Below are 23,641 nucleotides of genomic sequence, written 5' to 3' on the forward strand. Positions count from 1 at the left end.
TACATTTATTTCTATTAATATAGATTGACTTTAACCACGTTTGAAATTATTTTTTATCTTTTTCTAATTTTAAGAATTATAGTACATTGATAGAGAAAAATGCATTCATAGAAATGCACACTCTCCGTTCAAGTAAAGACCAAGTGTTTAATCCGGTAAATTGTATTATAATTGATAATAACAAAAAATTTAGAACTCAACGCATATCAATAACTGTTGTAAATATCCTAGTGAAAATTTATATTTTTTATTCTTTATCGTTTCGACTTTATGTCGAATATGAACAAAATGGAACAATGTGAACGTGTGTCAATTAATTCATTGCCACGCACCGCGAAATATTTAATGCACTGTCGCATTTTACACATTAAATTTGCAAATTTATGTAATTAATTATAATGATACAAATATTATGCACGATGCTTTTGATACTCGTTTCCATTCGCGACTCTCTTTTCATGAATAAAAATCAATGATGAACACAGAGCAATTTTGATGCGTTTCAGCAGTTTGTTGCGCGAAGTATCATTTTTTATTCATATGAAACAAGCAACATAAATATTTGATGTAACCACGAACCGAAAAAGTTTATACGTGTAAGTGTGTGTGTGTATGTGTGTGCAGATTATTATTGCTCATGTTTAAATATGAAAACGTTTGTGAATATAATCAACCAGGGTTTGAATTTAAAATGTGTAATTAAATATGCTAAAATAAAATTATATACTATAGCAAATAAAAAAATAATGTTAAAATTAGAAGACTATGAATACTTTTCAAAATTTTTAGCTCTCAATTTACTAAATTTTTTATTGTTTTTCTCTTCAATAAAAAATGTGACTCTTATACATAACTTAAATTTCATTACTCCGATGTTTCTGTTAATGAAAAACTGTATTCTAAATTAGACTTTGCATTTGAAATGCATTCGAAACGCATCTTGTATACGGAAAGAAGGGTTTTGTTGAAATATCTAAAACTTTAGCTATATATGGATCTGAAAATGTATGGGAAATGCATGCTGAGCAAAAAGTTGTATCAATTCTAACAATTTGCTTGATCGTCCTATTGAATTGACATCAACTAAAAGTATACGAACAATAAGTATCTAAATTTTTAAATACTCCAACATTCGTTCTGTGTATCTCCTTCTGGAAACATGTTCTTTCATTCCTTTTGATTGTTTTTTTCTGCTGGTCTACGATAATAAATTTCTCACACTTTATTCTTGCGTCTCCTTTCAATTTTTATGCCATTCGATGCATAAGCATCGATCTTCGTGTTTCTATGAGTCGCTGTCGCATCGTCAAGCGCAACAAATAAAAGCCTCGGACTTGTACATATGAGCACGATTCGGCAATATTTAACCAGTTGGTTGGTTTGTCAAACGTATTTGTCGATAATCGCCTTCGGCGAAAATTGATGGGAAGGACATCATCGTTCGTGGAATTCTCTGTTTTCGAAATTGCAATGTCAAAACGATAACAAAATATGAACGAAATTGAAGTGAAACGCAGATGCATGAGTGGCCCGTCTCTCCCACTCGCATTAATAAAATGGATTTATCTTATGTCAATAATGTTTTTAATTAAATATATAATTATATTTTGTGTATTTTTAATTAATAAAAATTTTAATAAATTTGTTAAATAATTATATAATAAATTTCTCTATTGTGTGGTATACAATTATTTTTTGAGTATATTTAGTTATATAATACATTCGTCAACGTGTATATAATTGTTGGTCATTTAAAATGTTTTTAATTTACAGCGGCATTATAAGCAGGAAAGTGAACAAATATTGATATTTAATATTGTAATTATCGTTATAATTATTGATATCTTATTTATTAAAAAATATAATAATAAAATAATAATTACAGCGATGGAATACTGTTCACAATTGCTCGAGATACTTACATATAAAATTAATCTGTAATTATTGATATTTTTGTCTGATATTGCTAAAAGAATACGAAATGCATCTGGTTAGTTTTGATTCCCTAATTCAATCACCCTTACCAATCACCCTTACCAACCACTCGATACTTTTTTCGCTCTTTCGTAAATATATTATTTTAAATAAATCATGCATTGATTTCCATTATAGACGTTCGCTCCGTTAAGAGCGAAGAATATCTATCTGACATCGCTAAAACCTTACTATACATTTTCTTTAATTTTCTAACTCTAAAAACTTATACATTTTTGTTTTAAAGAGAGATTAATTGCTAAATTAAAATTGCCGAGAAAGAGTATAAAGATATTTAGAAATTTAATTCGAGACAGTCGAAAATTTAAGGTATGTTATTTAAGGATCTCAATAAACATGTTTTATATAATTATATATATATATATATATATATATATATATATATAATAATTATAATTTTTGTTCACACACACACACACACCCACATATATATGTATGTGTGTGTGTGTGTGTGTGTGTGTATATATATATATATAAGAAAAATATATATGGATGTAATTTATATATGTATAATTATATATTTATACATGTTTTGTAAAACATTTTTTACCAGAATTTGATTTTGAAAAATTGTATTCCATAAAGAAATGAATGGACGTCCAAATCTCTTCCTAAGAGCATGAGAATCACAAGATCAAAAATTCCTCTCTTTTTTATTTGAGCTTGTATAATTGCGCGTTTCGTCGTGGCGTCAAAGGTAAACGCAAACTATCACAGTAATCGCCACGAAAATGCGCGTTGCGAGAGCTTGACGAACAGGAGAGTGAAAATGTAAAATTTCCATTAATTCCTCGCGTCTAGCGAAAGATCTCTGGAGCTTAAATCTAATTATACGAAACACATTTAAAATGTATCCATGTGAATGGTGTCCATGCTGGAGTACATATTGGGTACGCTGTTACTGCTGCCCTGACCGAAGACAGCCACGTCGACGACCTCGTCCTCTAGCTCCTCCGAGAAAGTCACCAGTACCTGCACATTCCACAGCAGATTACATGACGCATAATTCGCGAATTAATTATCATAAAAAATCAACTCGGCTACTATAAAAAGAGATTGGACAAAAGGATTTTATCACGCGTTAGACTTTATAATAGATTGTGTTCCTTTTTCATTAAAATTCCAACGGCGAGTGAACTACATAAAAAGAACGATTTTGTTGAAATATCTAAAAATTTAGCTAGATATAGATCTGAAAATAAATATTATTTCAATATTTCTTAGTATTAAAATAATAACAGTTTATGAACAAGTGGATAATTAATATAAAAATAATATATTTTGAGATGCAAATTCCAAGATAAATGAATAAAATGTGTTAATTTAACATATTAAAAATATTAATTTTACTAAAGAAATATGCCTTTACAATTTGCTTACAAATTGTGTCCGTGTTATATTATTTATCTCAATTTTTTATATAATATATTTATATAATATATATTTTATATAATATATTTGTATTATTTCCTAACATATTTATCTTATGTTAAATTAACACAAAATTTGAATGGATCGTTTGAAATACGCGAAATATGTTAAATTTAACATAAATTTTCCAACTATGTAGTTGCTGGAATGTCAAAACTTTTGCACCATTGCTCATCATGCTTGAGTTTCCTACGTATTATTTTGATGGTTTAACAAAATAATTTTTAGATCATACCCACATGTACATATCCACAACTAAACTTTTAAATATTTCAGCAAAACCGTTTACCATTTATTCCCTTCCATGTGACAAAATAATTTTATTCGTAATATTGTACTATTTTTTCGGCACGTAATTTTTTTAGTTCGTAACGAAACATCTGCAGATAAAAGGATACTTTTGTGCAACTTGCAATTTTGCTTTGCCGATCAAACGCCTCACGTAACGTCCGCGCCTGCAATTATTGCGGTTGCGAATCGCAAAACTGAAGTTTTGCGAGAACTGGGTGTAAACTTTTGGTCGTTGCGTCGCTGCAATTCCGTGCGTGCTTCGCGTTGAAACACATTCTCGCAATCGCGAACAGCGAATGGCGAGCGGCCGGTGGGCGATGGGACGGAAGGCTTTACTTGCAACGAAGACCCATAAAAATCTCAAAACTTTTCCGACCGGCCAAGTTTGCCCTCTGGTTTACATATAAGCACACTGCAATATGGCAAAAAATTTCCTACTTTGTTTGCGAGATCGCCATCTTTACGTCACGGTGAGAAATGCATTTACATAATGTCCTGACGCCGCAGACAAACTTAGGGGACCTTCTTCTTGGAAAATATAAGTACGGCGAGCTGGCTATATAATCGAGACATTAGTTCGATAAAACTACAGATGTGTCATTTGTAATTGTAATTATTACAGAAATAAGTTGAATGCCTAAATCGAAAAAACTGCTGCACTGAAAAAAAGTATACTAAATTTTAATTACTCAATGTAAAAACTGTCAGTACATGAATTACTGCATTAATATTACTAATGATTGAAATGCAGATTTTTAAAATGTAATTACTTCCAAATATTACATTTAACTAATTTTTCGATCAATAAAATGAAAAATAATATATTTCGCAATCTCCTGGCTTAATTTGCCAAAACGTTTTAAAATTCTCTATAATTTGATGAATATTTTGGCTCTGTAGCAATTTTTTTCTCAATTTAGTTTCCAAATAGAATTCAATTTTCAATTGTAGATCTCATTTATGTTGCATGTACTGAGACAAATTTTTGATTTAAAATGAACGAGAACCAGAAGATTTTGATCTTATTAATCAGAATTCTAGTTATCTCAACTAAATTTATAAGTCATTCAGAAAATTCTTCCATCTTTAAGAATTTCAATACAACCAACTTTTTTTTCCAGTGTGCTCCCAATTTTCCGAAGAATGAATATCCGAAAAGGTTGCGGAAGCTTTAGAAGAAGACTTCGCGCGGATAGTTTTCCGCGACATTGTGGTAATCTAAAAGTTCTTAAATTCAGCCCGACCCAGTTTACTACCGTACTTAGGACTTAATTTATATTCCGAACCGCTCTAACTTGAGCTGTTGCTATTGTCGTTACTTTAGAAGCTTACAAAACAACGGGGGGATCATGGCAGACCTTAATGTTCGCACGGGGAAAGTTTCAAGAAGTAAGGATGAATACGTGACGCAAGTTTGTATTTAACGACGATTTAAATACACCCAGGAGAGGACAGATGACGATGTTTTCCAGCGCGGAAAACGGCGACCTAAACTTCCTTCTCGCTAATAACAATTAGCAATGATAATCCCGAAGGCGTTCCCAAATTCGAGGGGTACGGGATGCAATTGCGGGATAAATTTTTGCAAACATCAATATTTTCAGACTGAACCAATTATTATAGAAATTGTTCAACGAGTTGATAGATCGATCGTATTATCGGTCCAAAAGCAAAGATTCTATTTCTGATGACAAAAAGACTCCATAAAACCACTTCTCTCGTTTCAAGTAATGAAAGTAGTGAATTTCTCTCACTTTACCAACGCGCCGTCTTATAAGTGATCAATTAAGCTCTCATTATTCATCGCATTCGATAACGCTTCTCTTGAATTTCTCGCATATTTTAGTTCGCTCTTTCAGTGGATATTGATATTTTATTCGCAAACGTTTTTGTCACAATCTTCTAATTCCATTCAATCTGCGAAATCCGTTTTGGCTGAATTATCAAATTTTTAATAAAAGTTATAATTATGGTTGCATTTTAATGAAACGTAAGCAAAGAATAAATAATTTAAAATATATATTCCTTAATATAACTATATATTCTTTGTTGCAATTTACGTTCTCGTTTCATAAAAATTAAATCGTACCCGTTCAATCGAGATCGATCGATCACTCAAGCAACGATTTCAATTTCTATCCTTCCTTCAAGCGCTGGACAGTTCATTTCGATCTGGAACCGCTTCTTAGAATTCTCAGACGCCGTAGAACTGCGAAGGATAGTTGAAAATGGATTGCATACACTTTTCGGGACCGTAAGATCTACATATCCGCGCTGACGATTTCACTGTCGCGCAACTCCGTGATTTATGATCGTTGCATCTAAATCGTGAAACACTGAATGATGTATTGTTGAAAAGAATTGCGAAACAAAGTAAAAGTAATGTAAAAAATAACAACATATCTTTGTCATTAACTCCGTTTCTCCATAACTTCATTTTATTCACGCGAAGAGTATTTTTTTGCGTGTTGTCCGGTGATGTAATAAATTCTTAATCCGCATTTGTATACGCACAATAAAGTTCACTTTCCCTTTACGACACGCGAGCGAAATAGATTCTGCTGCATTCCAGCGAGTAAATCAGGATGGATAGGAAACAACCGTAAATAATTTTGCAGCGTAAATATAAAACAGCGCTTTATTTTAATCCCGTTTCATTATTCTCGGCCGGACAGCGCTTTATATAAAACCTGAATTCGAAAAAAAAAAAAACAAAAAGGGAGGAAATTGCAAGCTTCATGCATCGTTGTAATGACTATTTTTTTTTAATACCACGCTGTGAATTCTCTTTTTGCACTACTCGCGCGGACTGAATTTTTCATAATTTTTAGATTTTGTCTGAACGGATGCGGCATACACAATTTGCGAAAATAATTAATAATGTAATATCATGACCGAGAGCGGTATTAATTAAAGCGTCTTCGTATGATCTACTGAAAATTTATATATAAGAAGTTTTTTAATTAGCCTCAAAATTAAAATTTTTCTTTATTAACCGGCTTATGCAAATGCGGCTAGTAACCGCTTTGCGCGCACGGTAAATTTCGCAAAGAGTCGTGAAGAGCAGCGGAATAGTTTGGTGGTAAGACGGAGGCCCCACGAAATGCAAATTTTAACTTCTGGTCATCAGAGATATACAATTTACGATGTATCGTTACCATATTTTTTAATTGCAATGCGACATACACTTGGATTTCAAATTATGAAATCACAAGCGATTAAAAATCACATATGCAACTCGAAACTTGTAATAAAGTATTTATTTATTAAATGTTGTAATATAGGAAAATCGTGAAATTAAAATTATCTCTACCTCACATGATTTAAACGTTATCAACTTGATTCCGTTTATTGGTGTTCAAAAGAATTTGTAGCAAAAGCGAAAAAATGATTACAGAGAAGTGTACACGTTCAATAACATGCAACTGAACTAATTACTATTTCTAGTAATAAATATACTTTTTGTTCCTATGTCGAATAAATTTTAATCATATTCCTAATTAATTGTACATATTTTTATAGGAAAATGATAAAACAAAAATTACTGTTATTTCACATGATTTAAATGTTATGAATTTTGTCCCTTTTATTAACGTTCAAAGGAATTTGTAGCAAGGCGGAAAAGTAATTACAGAAGAGCATATAGAGTAGCATTTAAGAGTAGCACACAATTGAACTAATATTTCTGGCAATAAATATATTTCTATCTTTCAACATAAAAACTAGTTTTATGAATAATTTTATATATATATATGATATATATATATATATATATATATATATATATATATATATGATATTTATTTTATTTTAAAGAGATTTTTTATGCTTTATAAAATTGATATAGATTTCGAAAATTTATCTCATACATCTATATATTGTACTTCATTAAAATTTTGTTATCTATTTTAATTGTTTAAATCATATAAAATTTAAAAATCTGTAATTTAAAATGACACGCGATTCAATGCGTTTACAATACAGAATTATGCATAATTCCAAATTATATGATAAAAATGATATGCACATGCGCTGTAATTCTTAAAGAAAGTCATGATGCACAATTTTTTAAATCGCACCTCTTCGCGTGCATCTTCTCTGCATGCAAATACACTCTTCCTCGGCGCTGCGACAACGAACACATTGGACATAATTTGTTTGTCCGTAAGTTGGACATATAGGCCACTCAATTACACAACAGTCGTGTCGCTTTAAAAAAATTTTATTCCCAGGTAAAAACGTGAGAGAAAAAGCGCGGGACGTCATGCGCGTGTCCGTAAGTTTGCAGATATCACGCGAAAAGAGAGATAGGACTGCCTGCAATTTCGCATAAACGTAGTTGGTGTCTCCGGATTTACTGGAACGTTGCACGAGGACAGAGACTCAAACAGAATGGCAAAAAATTCTTTATTCATGGTAAGGGCCATAACACATAAAAAATTTAAGCAATGAAATGTAGGTAGTAAGGAAATTGACTAATCACAGTAAAGACCGTAAAGTTATATCGTAAGCCGTAGCAAATCCAATATTTTCATACTGCTAACGTTTTACTGCTTAAGTTTTTTTGTGCACAATGTTATATGGCAGCATGAAAGAAAGCTACCGGCACGTCATATGATTTTCATTTGATTGTAATTAATTTGATTGCACTTCAATTGCATCGTCGTGTTCGCAGCGAATAGTAACGTTAAATACACGACTCGAGAAACGCGCGTAGAAGGGACTTCGGCACTTTGACGTGCATTTACCGAATCGCGCTGACTTGCGTACACCAACAATATGCATTTACCGAGAAGCATCTGCAATCCGCTCTCATTGAAGTGACGTGAAAGACAATTGTCGTTACAACAACACGACGTACAAGGCTTCGAAATTCGGGAGCGGAATTCGGTAGCATAAGATTTACACTCGCAATTTCGACAAGATTCAGGCTTCATTATTCAAGTGGTGAATTATTTCGGAGGAGAAGGAAAATGGGAAGAGAGAGAAGTGAACAGTTAATTAACAACAGTTTTTGGACGATGGAGAAGACAGGAAAGAGCACTACCCGGAAGAGCGCGATACCCGGAAGCATTTAGACGAGCTTAGAAGCAACCAGCCGGTGTGTAGGACGAGTTTCCCGCCTCCCTGCAGCTTGTAAACCATCGCGTGGGAGTATGTAAGCGAGCTACGAGACGAACGGATCCATTAATATCCGTCAGGATCGGTGGGACGAAAATGCGGATCGTCTTTGGACGACAGGAGGAGGCGCTGTGCGGCGGCGGTGCATCATCTGCTGAAGACAAGCCCTTAGAATATCGCCGTCGTGTATTCATCGCGGTACACCCAAAGATTACGTCGCGAATTAAATATCGTGGTTTTAAGGCTCGTCTACACAAAAGTCGTAAATTTTCGTAGGATCTCAAATCGTAGGAAATTGACCAATCTTAATCGAATATTCTCTTTACATTGGATTGGTTAGTTTCCACTCGATCGTCTACGAAATTTATGTAGACGAACCTTTAAAGATAAGAAGACGATAGATAAAGTATCGGTCGACTATTGTGTCGTTTATGAAAAGTCCTTGACAAAGTATGTAAAGTACATAAGTACTTATATTGAGAAAAAATGTGTACTAAATTTTAATAAATATTTGTTTGAATGGTACTAACTTAAATTTTAATAAATATTTACTAAATAAAAAAATGATTAAATAAAATTAATGGTTTTTGTACCAAATAAATATGTTAACGTTTAGTAAATATTCAGCTAGTATTTAAATAAATTAATTTATTATAATTTAGTACATTTTTTTTCTCTCAGTATAGGTATGACACAATTTCAATTATTTTCCACAAACAACACAATCGATTGATATTTTCTCTATTATATGCTTTTGCCTTAGTTCGATATAAACATTATTTTTTGTCCTTGGAATTCAAAATAAATAACAAAGATATAATGACACTTATGTCGACTATAAAGCCGTCTACGAAAAGAATTTTGTTAAAATATTTAAAAATGTAACTAGGTATAGATCTAAAAATAATTTTATTGGATCAAAATGAGTATATGGGACGTTCAAACTGATTGCCAAAATATGACAAAATTGTATATAGTATTGTTTATTATATTTAAATTCCCTATATACTTATTTTGATGGTTCAACAAAATTATTTTTAAATTTAAAAAATATTTAATTTAATTAAATTTTTAGACTTTTCAGTAAGATATCGTACTTGTATATTTATCGTGCGCTCTTGCCTTAAGCCATCAGTAGTTATATGTGTATCTGAAATACCTTAAACTCGTGATACAATTTTAGAAAAGAAAAATGATGAATTCGCGAGGATCGAACTGGCATAATTCCACGTACGACAATATCTGCTTCAATTTCGAGAGCACGTTCGAAATAATACGAAAAACGACATATTTGAAAATCAAACTCGACAAAAATCCACGAAATACAGTATCGTTGAATTGGATTCACTGACCTGATCCAGCGAGCTCTGTGTGAGTGTATAGTCCGTGGCCTTAAGCTCCTCCGCCAGAAGCTTCAGCATGCTGAAGCTCACGCTGAGCGCCATGTCCTGGCTTCGTGGTAGCAAGAGCCGAGCAGCCGTTGCTTGCCTTGAAGAGATCATCGCCTGCGGCAGATATTTCAGGATAACCTTCCTAAGATCCGTAGCGGAGACTGGTTGGCCGAATCTCAGAAAGGCGATGTATCCTTCGCCGAATCTAAAAGTCAAGTCGGCTTTAAATCCAGTTTTCAAGGCAAGTTCTCAACGTATGTCAAATGACATTCGAATTAACTGTTGATGGTCGCAGTAAAGAAGCTGCGATGGAGAAGTTATTCAGAAGAGCTATTAAAAGATTTGCGTGGGTCGTAAGAGAGAAACCGGTTTTATTAGCATTCTTAAATTCATGATTTATTCACTTTTTCGTTGCATTCGATCGCGGGGGACGCGGATCTATATTTCAAGCTCCTGGCTTGGACAAAGGACACAGGGGATCAGCTTTTACTGCGCTTTCTATACTGTAACGAAGTACATTCGCCATTCTTTATCATTCAACGTACTCTCTGTGACACACGAGAGCGGATTGCAGGATAGGCTGCTAACGTGAACAGGACCATATCGTAAATTCTGCTCTCGATAGCTCGAGAAACACCGCGGAAACGAAAGAATCGGTATGGAAGGAGGTAGAAAACATTTTCCGAGATCCTTTACGAAGGCACTTTAGGACCATAGCAGTTAAATATTTATCACACGCTACATTATTATTCTAAATAAATCATGTCGTGTTTAATAAAGATTTCTTCGTACACATTCAATTAATTTCAGTTAAAATAACTTACACAGAGATTGAGAAAAATGTGTTTGATATTTGTTACTATAATTGATAAAATAATCATAGTTTCATTTTATAATAACAGTTATTACTGTATGTCAGTGATAATAATTATATTGTATTTAAAATTCTACTATAAATATATTATTATTACTGTATAATTAATAATTATTAATATGCATGTAATAATTATTATTAGTACTATAATAATTATTATATTCATAAGTTTTCTAGAAAAATATATAGCTTACTTCGAAAATAACTATAAATTATACTTAAAATACGATAATTGTAACTATTTTTTTCTCTCAGTATAAAAGGCTAGCTTTGTTATCGCATTAGTAATAATATCAAGTCAATCATTTTTCTCACGCTTTTTTCCATTAAGAAATCAAATTCAGTGAACAATTTAATCTTAAACATAAGAATATTATTATTATGAAAGGTCTTAGACTTGATTATATTTTCCGGCGATCTAATTAAAATATTTACATTATAGTAACTTAAAGTTAAAATTTTCTTTGATTAAGTTATTAGGGGAGGAAAAAATATTTGTAGGTTTAGACCGATCGGGGATCTAATGAACCTCAACCACCAAAGTTTCTTTCCACTTTATACTTTCGCTGTATCGCTTATCTTTCTCAAGAGGATTATCAAACAGAATGGGATGCTATAAAGATAAAAGATTTCAATTGAAGAATACATTCGTTAAGCTGCAGAACTGTAAGGATCCCGTAAGTTTTCTGGTTGGACCAAAGAAAAGGATTCTTAACAGGAACGGAAAATCAGAACTGATAGAAGCGCCGGGCTTTCTGTGTACGGTTTATGAGTCTGCTGGGAAATATCCGAGGTTAAAAGAGACGTGTTATTCTACGAAAAATAAAGGTCAATGTAATCTTACTTGTGTTTCAAATGCTGTGACGTTCCTATACATCTGAGACCGGCTTTGGTGAGAATGCCCACCCTTGTGCAAAGATTCTCACATTCGGCAACGCTATGCGACGTTAGTATGACGCATCCTTGACTTCTCGTCACTTGTTTCACGGCTTTATTCACGAAACTCTTCGTGGCGGGATCCATCCCGCTAATGGACACGAACGAGGAATAAAATTAATACAGAATTAAGTAACTGTCGCGTGAAATTAACAATTATTTAATGTAGTTATAAAATTATGCGAAATACCTTGTGGGCTCATCCATGAGAATTACTGCGGCAGGAGCCATAACGCTTATTGCGGCACATAATTTCCTCTTGTTACCGCCGCTGAGGCCAGAGACCCTTCGATGGGCATACTTGAGTAGATCTAATCTCTTCAGCGTCGTCTCCACTGCCTGAAATTATAAATGAAATAAAATCTTTAATATCCCAATTCCGAATATTTGCTTCTACAAATTTAACTCTTAAAACTTAGCTCTCCTCTGCAATTCGGAGATAAAATAATCTGTAAAAGTTTACAAGAACATCTTGAATGCTTCTGTAAAATATAAAGGCAAATAAGAGGTACATAAGTTTAAAAAGCCTATTAAATTCTGATCAACAAGTTTAATCTTTTCTTCAAATTGATTCATTTCTTATCTACCTTAGGAACATTGCTCAACCCGCAAACTTCACCATGAATCGTCAAACATTGATGGGGCGTGAGGAATCCATCCAGGGCGTCGCTCTGAGGGCAATATCCAACCTCGCCGTTGCACAAAGGCTGCGCGCCAATATCTTTCCCCTTCAGAATAATCTTCCCGGCCGTAGGAATGATTTCTGTTGTCAGCATCTTGAATGTCGTGCTTTTTCCTGCTCCATTCACTCCCAAGAGGCCGAAGCATTTTCCGGCCTGTACGCCGAAACTTAAATTTTGCACAGCGACATTTGTTCCGTACACACTCCTGTATTCCTTCCGCAGCTTCACGGTCTTCAGGGTGTCGTCGACCATCCCGGCCTCAACTCTCAATCTTTCCCTGGCAACGTCATCGTCTTCCTGGACTGTTTCATAACTAATTTTTTGCCTTCTCAAATTGGGCAAGAATCGACACTCAATCACTAGATTCAACAAGAATAGAATCGCACCAATTACAGACAGATATACATAATGGTAGCCGAGAAGATCCCAGCCGAGTGGAGACTTGTAAGTATCCATGTGGAATCTTTCCAACAATTCGGCGGTGATGTCATTCGTCGTGATCTGAACCAACCCGTCGGCGAGAGCATATTGCGGGAAGATCATTAGAATATAATGCAGTATGTTCCTCACGTCTTCGGTCGTTTTACTTCGGCCGACGATGTCGAGGACTAAAATTGTCGCTAGACAGATCACACCTATAAAGGTATTTACGCAGAAAAGCACCATGTTCGACAGACTCGAGTCATCGAATGTTTTTTCGGCTAGATGCGAAAACGGTAGTGCTGCCCATCTAAAATTATGGATGAATATTTTAAAGATATTTATGTTATATCGACCTTATGTGAATAAACAATTCAACACGAATACTTACGCAAATAGAATTAATAAAAGACAAACTCCAGCTAGATTATCTCTCGCAACGTAGGCTGACAAACCGAAGATCTCGAAAACAATGATCGCTAAACAGGTGGCACAAAGGAATACCTAAAAGAAGAAATATTAATAATGTTAAAAATTGTATAAAATATAATAAAAAAATATTTCGACTTGTGTTAAAACCGAGATCCTGATTAAAATTTTGATATGATTATTGAATTTTTAGCATATTCGAGTGCTAATTGAATATAATGTGATTATATTATTCGAATATTTTGTATTAAATTAACATTTAACATTTGTTAATGTTATAATAACACTTTATGAGTAAATAAACAAATATAAAAATAGTGTAATTTTAAAAAGTACATTCTAAAATGTACGTATTAATTTAACATATTTTGTACTATAGATATTAAATTAACACAAAAATTTAAATCGTTTGTGAAATGTGAAATGTGTAACTTAACATAAATTTTTCAAATATGTATTACATGATTCGTTCTTAGTGTATTTAAGAAATTCCTATATTCTTTTTTTCCCACTAAAATTACTCACTATAAAATCCCAAATTAAGATTGTCGTCCAATACGTGATAGGATGAACTCCAGCTAAGTAAAGTATTCTCTTCTCTTCCGACAATCGTTCTCTGACTATCTCCTTAGCTCCCTGAGCTGCAACCGAACTGAAAGCTATCAAAAGTACCAATCCCACTCCGACATCCGCCACATGTTGCAATCTGAAGAAATAAAAATATAACATAAACTTCCTGACGTTTTTGAAATGATGTTTAACTCAGAAATAGTCACCCGAGAAATATTTTTACACCTCAGCGTTAAAAAATATGAATTGCTACAAAATATTGTTTTGTTTGAATATTTTGTTTATATTTTCTTTCTTTTTTAATAACTGTTCTTTTGTGAACCTTTAAAAATGCAACTCCATCGAAAATCTACCATAAAAAAAGTGTTACATTAATAAAAATCTTTATATTTTAGAAATACTGTCATAATAAACTACTTAACGTGCTTATTCCGCTTATAAATTTAATTATTTAATTTTTCAATTTAATACTTTTTTAAAAATTAGGATTAAATTAATATCTATAATGTTCTCAAATAGTAATAAATCGGAAATAGTAATAAATCGATAATATACAATATGTTGTTAATAGTGATTTTAATTGGGATGTAAAAACATCCCAGATGATCTTTTACGTAAAAAAATCAGGTGATTACTCTCGGGTTAAACGACGCCAACTACTATAAAAGAAGAAACGATCGGATATGTTCTTCTGTGCAGTATATGATTTTCAATATTAACCACGAAAAGCAAACAAGAGTGGTATCGTTAGCGATTTGACGATACAAGTAGGAATTCCGCGATGTAACGTTGAAACACGCGCCGAGCGGCGAGCTATCGGCGTGAATACCAAATGATGCGGTACGTTAATTAAAAGTAAACGAAACGTCTGCATCGGGATGTTTCAACTCGCCGACCCCTTTGGATTCAAGAGCTTCGAACCGCGTGCAAATATCTTCGTTTTATCCGTTTGAGGGAACCCGCCTGCATCCCGTCACATAAAATTCCGCAGTTAATTAATCCCGTGGGTGCGCGTAACGAGAAATATCTTCGACGGAGGATTTTCTCCATGATTTGTCGCAATATTAGAGGTGAGGGCTTACAGTGTCGTTCGATTTAGCTGATCGCTCGATAACTTCAAAGGATGATTGAGTGTGGTTAAGTGTCCTCGCACCCCGGTTGCTCGCAGGATTGCCTCATTGAGAGCGTTCAAATACGCTGGCATTGAATGGTGGCCCTTGTTATTGTACCAAACGATGAAAAGAGGATCTTCCTTGGAGTGCGACAAGGACCAGCCGCCATATCTGCGAGTCATTGTTTATTCAGAAAATTTTAATCGAATTTTAATATCTACCTAGTAAATGTTAACTAAAAGAAACGTAACATCAATGTTATAATTTTACATTTAGCACTGTAACTAATATGTAACATATCACATATATATGTGTATATTATACCAGTTCTACAATAGTTGCAAGCTGTAATTATAAATATTGTAGTTGTAAAAATTGATTAATTACAGTCGAATATTTTCATGTTCGATTAAATTGGTCGATTCTTACAACTACAATTATTTACGGCTACGCTATGGCTATTGTAAAATAGATACTACATTTATATTGTTAACTATGAAATTACATAACATTGATGTTTACTTTTAGTTGCATACAGCACAGAAGCTTGTAACAACATATCTGTAACGTTACAATGTTACAGCAATATTGTTGAAATGATTTTGTGTTGTATGGGTTGGTATTTACTAGATAATATCTTCACTTTAATGCGCGAAATCTACCGTTTCTCTATATATTCCTGATGAGTTGATACTATCCAATCCAGAGTGGGTCGGCCAGGCAGGGTTTGAAGAAGACCTTCGACAGCTTTAGAAACACCTCGACAAGTTTGTTGACCATCCAAACATTCGCAGGTTCCGGTATCCTATGAATTATTCAAGAAATAAATGCGCAATTGTTTATAATTAGAACTTGTTTGAAGTTCTTTCAAAGCAAATCGTGGCCATTTTTATATGGGTTCTGGGTTTTTTGCATACAATAATGAATCTTAATTAAAGATTATTGCTAAAGAATCAAAATATTTCAAAGACACTCCTCTAAGTCAACACTATTCAAAGATATACTATTTGGAATACATTAGACACATTGACACATTTTTATATGAAATATAAAATATCTCGTAAGATATTAATTCTTGAGTAATTCTATTTTAATATGTTTATTACACAAGATATTGAGATGAATCAATTGATGTAAAAATATATAATTACTTTTAAAAAGAATTAAGCAATTTGCAATATGCAATTACATATCATTTTTGGAAAGCAACTAAGTATGTTTTTTTATACCAATTATTATCCCATTATTCTATAAGTGTATAAAAATATTAAAGTAATAAAAAAATGAATATATTACGAGATATTTTATATTTTGTGCAAAAATGTATCAGAATAAAATATAAAATATCTTACAAAGTATTAATTTTTCGATAATTCTACTTTACGTTTATATGCAGAATAATTAGAGGATTCGTAACAAAACCCATTTACAATTTAAAAATTATTTCAAAATGGCAATAATTTTTATTTTGAAAAATCGGAAAAACTAATTCTTTTTAGCGATTTTTTCAGCAACGAATTTAATAACGTATTCTTCTATCGATTAGTATGTAATTTATTACTATACGCAAAGAGCCCAAAATAGGTAAGGATCTTTGAAATAATTATCATTCATTCATACATTAGGTAAGGTTTGCCATGCTCCAGCATAATCATCCCCGAAGCGATCGTGCAGCTGCATAGACACGCGTTCTAGGAACGGGTCATTACCATCAATACTGCAATGATAAAGTATCAAAAAATTTTAAGAATATTAATAGAAATTGAATATTTAACTTAATTTAGTTTGATCAAATTTAAAGTTCTAATCTGCAGGAATGTAAATATAAATAGATCGTATTTTGTTAGCAACTGATATTTTCATACCTATGAAATTTTTACTACGCTTTATTTTTATTTTGTTCTTTCTATTAAAATCTTTATATTAAATTTTTTCTACCTGTAAAAGTAAGTCGGATGAATATCATAAAGTTTTGGGGTCAAATCCAGAGGTGGTTCGTTCTCGGACGGTGGTCGTACCAGAGAAAATCCCATAGCGACAGCAACGAACATGGTTGGTAAAACGAGCGCAGCCAATGGCGCTCTCCAATCTCTCGCGAAATGCCATAGCCTTTTTTTTATTATAGCTTTCATCTGTCGAATTGGCGATGGTCTCACCATCATATCGGTAATTAAATCAATGTTGTCGTCTGATACGGGAACTTCTGCGCAAAGTGAAAATTTTTATTTTTCTCTATGAACTTAAGTGCCATTGATTTAAAATCAATTAAACTAAACTTCTTTCTTTGCAAAATAATAAATCTAATTTTTTTTTAATCTGGACATAATGCTTAATTAAATATTCAAGATGATAATTTTGAATGGCACGATAATGTAATAATTAAGTGGCTTTATTATTATTTTATTTCCTTTTTCTTTACGTACTTTTTTTGTTAAATATGTTGTAATTTTAAAATTACGAAACTCATTTTTCAAGTTTTGCATTTTTGCATTTTTTAAATATTATTTAAATATTATTATATTATAGTTTTTTATTATCTGTTTTATTTTTAACTCTTTTTCTCTTCTTTTCTTCTTATTTCTTCTAAAAAAATTAAACCCCCAAAAAATTCCTCAAAAAACTAAACAATCAAAGATTAAATATATAGATCTTTTAATTAGAAAAATAAATATGTGTACTTTACGAGGCGTGCACACGGAATATTTCTTACCGGCGAGTTCCATATTAACAACGCTATCTTGACTCGCTCTGATAACGCTCGATCCTTTGTCTGCTCGCGCGCAGAGATCCAAGAAGACTCTTTCCAGAGTGTCACACTCCAATGAGAAGTGCGAGAATCCCAAGAGCTTACGATTGTCCTCCAGCGCTTTTGCCACTTGCGCGATGCTGAAACATTCCTGGCTTTACTCGAACGCAAACGCAGGTGTTTAATCGATTTTGTCTTAAATACGATTGCAACGATTGCCTCTAAGATAAATCACGAGGCTTAAAATATCAAATTTGCAAAGATGGGAATTACAAATAAATTACTCTGCAGTATAATATAGATTTCACTTAATACATATTTTTTCTTGAATCTTGCATATTGCACGCGAATTTATTTTACACGTTTCTTTACACGAATAAAAAAATAAAAACAACTTGATATTCGATTATAAAATTAATCAGTATTCCAATAATATGTACGCTAATAATTAACCTTTACAGTATACACAATAGGATCATTCGTGTCCTGTGTATTTCTTTTCTTGTGTGGAAATACTAAGCACTTATATAATGATCTCTATTCTTTTTTTTTAATATACAGCTTTATAAATATTTTTTAAAGATGCTAAAAAATATATGTAAGAATTAGTAATTAATAATTTTTTTGTATACTTGCAAATGTGATAAAAATTAACCCAGACTCGAATAACCCTACACCGTGTGTAGTAAAGGACTGGAAAATAATCATAAGATTAATATTTTAAAAATTTACTCATTGTTAATGCCATTCTTTCCCTGAAAAGGCAACGCAATGGTGACCTCTGTTTCGGAGACCTCGTTTATCGCGGTGTTTGATATAATTTCCTCGATAATAGTACGAAGAGCTTTCAAGTTCTTTTTCTCGATTGTCTCTGCTATTCCTCCTATCCCCGCATCTCCATTGGCGTAGTGATCGGGCGGGAAAGAGATGTTCAGTTTGTATCCCGTGCCATGTGTCATTTTCAAGGATAGTGGCGAACCAGTACACAAGATCTTCCCTTTGTGCATCACCACAACCGTGTCACTTAGCATATCAGCCTCGTCCAGATGGTGAGTCGAGAGGAGCACGGTCCTGCCGATCCTATGTTGGTCTATCAGTCGCCAGATCCGTCGTCGGGCTGCGGGATCCACACCGGCGCCGGGCTCATCCAAGATCACCAAACGTGGCGAACCAAGAAAAGCCAGAGCCACGCAGAGCCTACGTCGTGTACCGCCTGATAAACGTGACACGGGCTCATGTTCCTGACGCCCAAGTTCTAGAGAGGCCATCATTCTGTAGGAGAGCAAAAAAAGATCCGTAACGTTTGTCTTGATAAATCGTACCTATTACAAAATGATTTTCCTATGAAACTAAAAGAAAAGACTTTTTTTCATGCACAAAGGAAATATATTAAATGAAAAAATTGAAAAATTTTTAAGTAAGTAAAGAAGCGAATAGAAATAAATGCTATCAAATTCTATCTGAATCTTTGATACTTAATAATAAGCCGGGAAAAAAGTTTTTTTTACATATATATAAAAAGACTTTCCCTAACCCAATATATTTCTATATAAATTTCAAATATATGTTTCAGTTATACATATAAATTGATTAAATTGTCAATTTAATAATGATTTGATTATTAGCAAATAAATATTTTTAAATGTTTTTAATTTATTTAACTAATTAATTTTATTTTGTTAATATTTCTGTTTCAGATTACATTTTTTATTGTGATTACATTTTAAGTTTGACAATCGGCGTGCAGTTTATATGAAAGATACACGTAAAAAAATATTTTGTTGCTTCAGCTAGAATTATTGCTGTTTTTTGTATCTGATAAAAAATTATGTATCATACGCGTAGAATTTATAACACAATATTCTAACAATATATGTAAAAAATTTTAAGTCTTATAATCAAATATGAATCACTGTTAAATATGAATCACAAATATCTGATTAAACGTTACAGAGAAACTTTGATAAATTTTAAAAGGTTCAGATATGAATCGTTGTAATCTGTTTCTGTTATTGATTTTGGATATTATATTGATTAGATACAAAATATATATAAAATATATACAATATTGCCGTCCTTGCAAATCATATATTCATTTTAATTAATTTTTTATATCTAGATAATTTTTTAGTATAAGTATAAGATTTTTTTTTTCGTGCATATTTAAAATTTACACAGAAATATTATTAAGATCCAACCTTGATTATAATGTTTAGACTTGGCGCTTCTTTACTTATTTAATTTATTTATATAACAGTTTAGTGTATCTTATTTATTATTGCTGAAGTAATAATTGTTTAGCAGTTAATTTTATTTGATAAATACATTCCAATTATTTGCGAATTATATCTCATTTTATGAATATAATTTTTTATGAATATAATTTTCACATAACAACCGCGGAACACAATTCACGGAACGGAATTCACATTCGTTTATACTGGATTTATATTCTTGGAGCTACAAGTATACTAATAATTTAATTTACTATAATAATTGCTAATTTTTTCTACTTTAGCATCTTACTCATTAACATTCCTCTGCATACTGTTATTGTCATCGTTAGGTTTCTTAAGCTTCCAATAAAAGATCATGTGCTCTCTCGGCGTCAAAGTTCCGATTAGGACGTTTTCCTGAGGACATACTCCTATCTCGGGCTTACAACCTTCCTCACCGTTTAACCAAATTTCGCCATTGGTTGGTGCCACCATTCCCGTTAGCATCTTGCTGTAATAAAAGAGCAAAATTGACGAACGTCGTTCAATCGTGATATTGAACAGATTTCAAGTATATCAAAATATATTAAAAATAACGATCAATTCGAAAAGCGATTGGCGTACATAATAGTAGTTTTTCCCGCGCCGTTTCTTCCAAGCAGGCTTGTTACTTCACCCTCGCAGAGCTTCAAAGTGAAGTCCTCCACGGCGATGACATCACCTCGTTCAGTATGATAGACCTTCCTGACTCCTTCGAATTTCACACCGATTTGCTTCTCTGTGACCGTCAAGTTACTCAGATCGCTCTCGTCATCTACACGTTCGGCAACAAACACCAATTTGTTATCAAGAATATAATAACGATACCTATATAATCGAAAACAAGCTCTTACCGATTTTACGTAAAAAGAAGCGAGTTTAAAAACTGTTTTCAAACAAAAAGCAACTCCATATACATACCACAAGTATGAACATTTCTCTTAAATTCCGATACTTTCTATCGAGTTCGAGAACAAACACAAATGTTCCTTTTTAAATTTTATTCCATGCGACGCGTACAATATTGTATGTGCAGATAAATTATTCGAACGTAGAAAATAAATTTGAATTGATACATAATATACGAACAATTATTTGGCCTTAATATACTTGCTTTTAAAATATTGTAAAGATATAATGAAATAATTGGAAAGAAAATTGAAAAATATGCAACATTCACATAAACTTCAAGCAGATGTGACCGTATGCTTAAACATCAAATATAAAAGCATTCAGAAATGCATGAAAATATAAAAAGCATGATACCCACATAATTATGGCATGAATAAAAAGAACAGCGATGCGGGATATAACTACAATTATAAATAAGAAAATTAATTTAATAATATTAACTTATAACTTCATAATAATACTACTAAAGTAATGTACGTATTATTAATTTAATATTACTTTGAAATGTAATATTAGATTACAAATGATATTGTCACTTGAATTGCACTTTTCTTGGAAATAAGTCTTTTCCTTGACGAAAATTTTCACAAGTTTTTATAGGAATGTCGAAGTTCTAAATTATTATGTGAAAATTGTTGACGATCATTTCCACCGTTCTACCGTTCGAGCAAAATTTAACTCAGTTTATGTCTATCAAAGCGTTCTTTTTATCCCTAGCTCCTCGTAAAGCCAACATGCGAGCTCGTCATCGGCAGCGCGAGAGGTAAGCTGAAAACAAACTTTCGTGACATGCGTGTGCAAAGGGAAGAGTGCGATACCTTGGTAAGCAGCTGAGGGATGAAAAACGTCGTTAGTGAAATAGAGATTGTTGACGAAGGCGAGGTAACTTGGCCTGCCATAGAGAGAGCGTGTGTCTGTCCACCATAAGCTACGGGACCTCAAACTGTGAAAGCCCCTACCTGGAAAATTATCGGTAATGCTCGTCCGTTTCGCAGATAACTCACCAGGTCTCCTCATCGACTTCTCTTAAACGACGCGACCTCTCTCGTCATGTCGGATCCGCATTCCTGGATCTTTTTCGCAGATGCATCTCGTGATTATACGGAAGAGTTAGAGTACATGTGAAATGTACGTGCAAAAAGTTTGCGAAAATGGTACCAGGATGATATGCGTGATCTCATTATTATTTTCTCGATATGAGAACCATGCAGAAGAAACGCGTTAGAATATTTTTATGAATAGTATTATATGAAATTATTTTAAATAGAGGAAATATTTCTTTATAAAGTATAATTTAAGTAATTAATTTCTTAATCAAATTAATTATTGATTTAATAATTAATTAACCAATGAATTGATATATATAGATATAAATTAGAATAAATTATGAAACGTTTTGCAATTTTAAATAACTTATGCATTTTTTCATAAAAAAATTATTAAAACTAAATCATTCCATGACTTTTTTTTAAAGCAAATAGTTTTAATTATTGTTATATTTATTTCAAATAATTCCATCAAATAGCTCTAACAATTTTAGTCAATTTTATCGATGAGAAAATTGTGGCAATAATGAGGCATTAAAATACAGAAAAATAAATATATAATTCTGAAATATCACCTACAGGATCAAGAGAACTTAGCGAAAAATTTTTTTGTTAATAAAATCAATCTTATCAAGAAATATTAATTTGCGCAATTTATCGATCATGATTATCTCACACGAAAAAAAGGGAGAGAGAAACAATGTCAATGTTAGCCAATTTCTACTAGTCACTTTTAATACCTCCACCAGAATGTCAAAGAATTATTTTGTTTTAGAAAGTATAATAGATGGGAGGCGCATTGGGCGCATTTATACCTGAATCAATATATCTAGTGATGAGGTAGCCAATTATGGCATACAAACAGCCATCGAAGGCGATCATTATCAACAATATTCCCAAAGTCATCGGATCACCAGGAGTCGATTCCTCCCACATATGTGCCCAAGAAAGACCGATGCCTTGTACTTCCTTTCGCACCGCGAACAGACATCCATAACAGAAGCTGGTCGACATGCTCAGGCACTGAGAAATAAATTGTTTCGCAATATTCTTGACGATAGAACGAATTCTTCATTAACCTTCCGGAGCTGACATCTATTGAACCCACTCAATTATATCCCTTCAGAATTGATAGTAGATCTCTTGGTCATAAATCTCTTTGTCAAAAATGTTAATTTAATTTTTTATTATTATTTCTGTAAATTTGGATTATTTTTTATTAAAAAATATACTTTATATTCTCTAATTTCTTTTTATATGACTTATGTCATTTTAATTTTTTGAAATTAGAGATTTTAATTAACAAAAATTGAATGGGTCTTACAGAATTAATTACTGTTACAAATTTTGACATCAACTCCAGAAGATTAAATGATTAGACATAAATGTCACGTATTCAATCGCCGCAATACTTTTAATTGTACTTTAT

General features: G+C 32.5%; 1 protein-coding gene across 6 annotated transcripts in view; it reads right to left on the minus strand.

Moving 5' to 3' along the window:
• Nucleotides 1-1,600: 1,600 nt before the first annotated feature.
• ldd (lipid droplet defective) overlaps nucleotides 1,601-23,641 on the minus strand; it is a 58,802-nt gene continuing 36,761 nt past the window's right edge. For 3 of the 6 annotated variants that reach the window (XM_087406342.1, XM_087406333.1, XM_087406327.1), the window contains exons 34-50: nucleotides 23,028-23,235; nucleotides 21,985-22,125; nucleotides 20,840-21,029; nucleotides 20,526-20,726; nucleotides 18,732-19,271; nucleotides 17,964-18,139; nucleotides 17,192-17,456; nucleotides 16,874-16,970; nucleotides 15,916-16,058; nucleotides 15,224-15,424; nucleotides 14,097-14,277; nucleotides 13,534-13,646; nucleotides 12,627-13,452; nucleotides 12,230-12,378; nucleotides 11,948-12,130; nucleotides 10,191-10,434; nucleotides 1,601-2,967 (exon numbers count right to left, since the gene is read on the minus strand). In XM_087406342.1, the coding sequence (XP_087262468.1) occupies nucleotides 2,839-2,967; nucleotides 10,191-10,434; nucleotides 11,948-12,130; nucleotides 12,230-12,378; nucleotides 12,627-13,452; nucleotides 13,534-13,646; nucleotides 14,097-14,277; nucleotides 15,224-15,424; nucleotides 15,916-16,058; nucleotides 16,874-16,970; nucleotides 17,192-17,456; nucleotides 17,964-18,139; nucleotides 18,732-19,271; nucleotides 20,526-20,726; nucleotides 20,840-21,029; nucleotides 21,985-22,125; nucleotides 23,028-23,235 (3,987 nt within the window). In that variant the 3' untranslated portion in view covers nucleotides 1,601-2,838. Of the gene's footprint in view, nucleotides 2,968-8,335; nucleotides 8,990-10,190; nucleotides 10,435-11,947; nucleotides 12,131-12,229; nucleotides 12,379-12,626; nucleotides 13,453-13,533; nucleotides 13,647-14,096; nucleotides 14,278-15,223; nucleotides 15,425-15,915; nucleotides 16,059-16,873; nucleotides 16,971-17,191; nucleotides 17,457-17,963; nucleotides 18,140-18,731; nucleotides 19,272-20,525; nucleotides 20,727-20,839; nucleotides 21,030-21,984; nucleotides 22,126-23,027; nucleotides 23,236-23,641 lie in introns of those variants that run through there. The other 3 variants (XM_011057609.2, XM_087406353.1, XM_011057610.2) reach the window with 3 other exon arrangements.

This window comes from Acromyrmex echinatior, chromosome 1, assembly GCF_024713525.1.
Source record: "Acromyrmex echinatior isolate Ae372 chromosome 1, ASM2471352v2, whole genome shotgun sequence".
NCBI lineage: Eukaryota > Metazoa > Arthropoda > Insecta > Hymenoptera > Formicidae > Acromyrmex > Acromyrmex echinatior.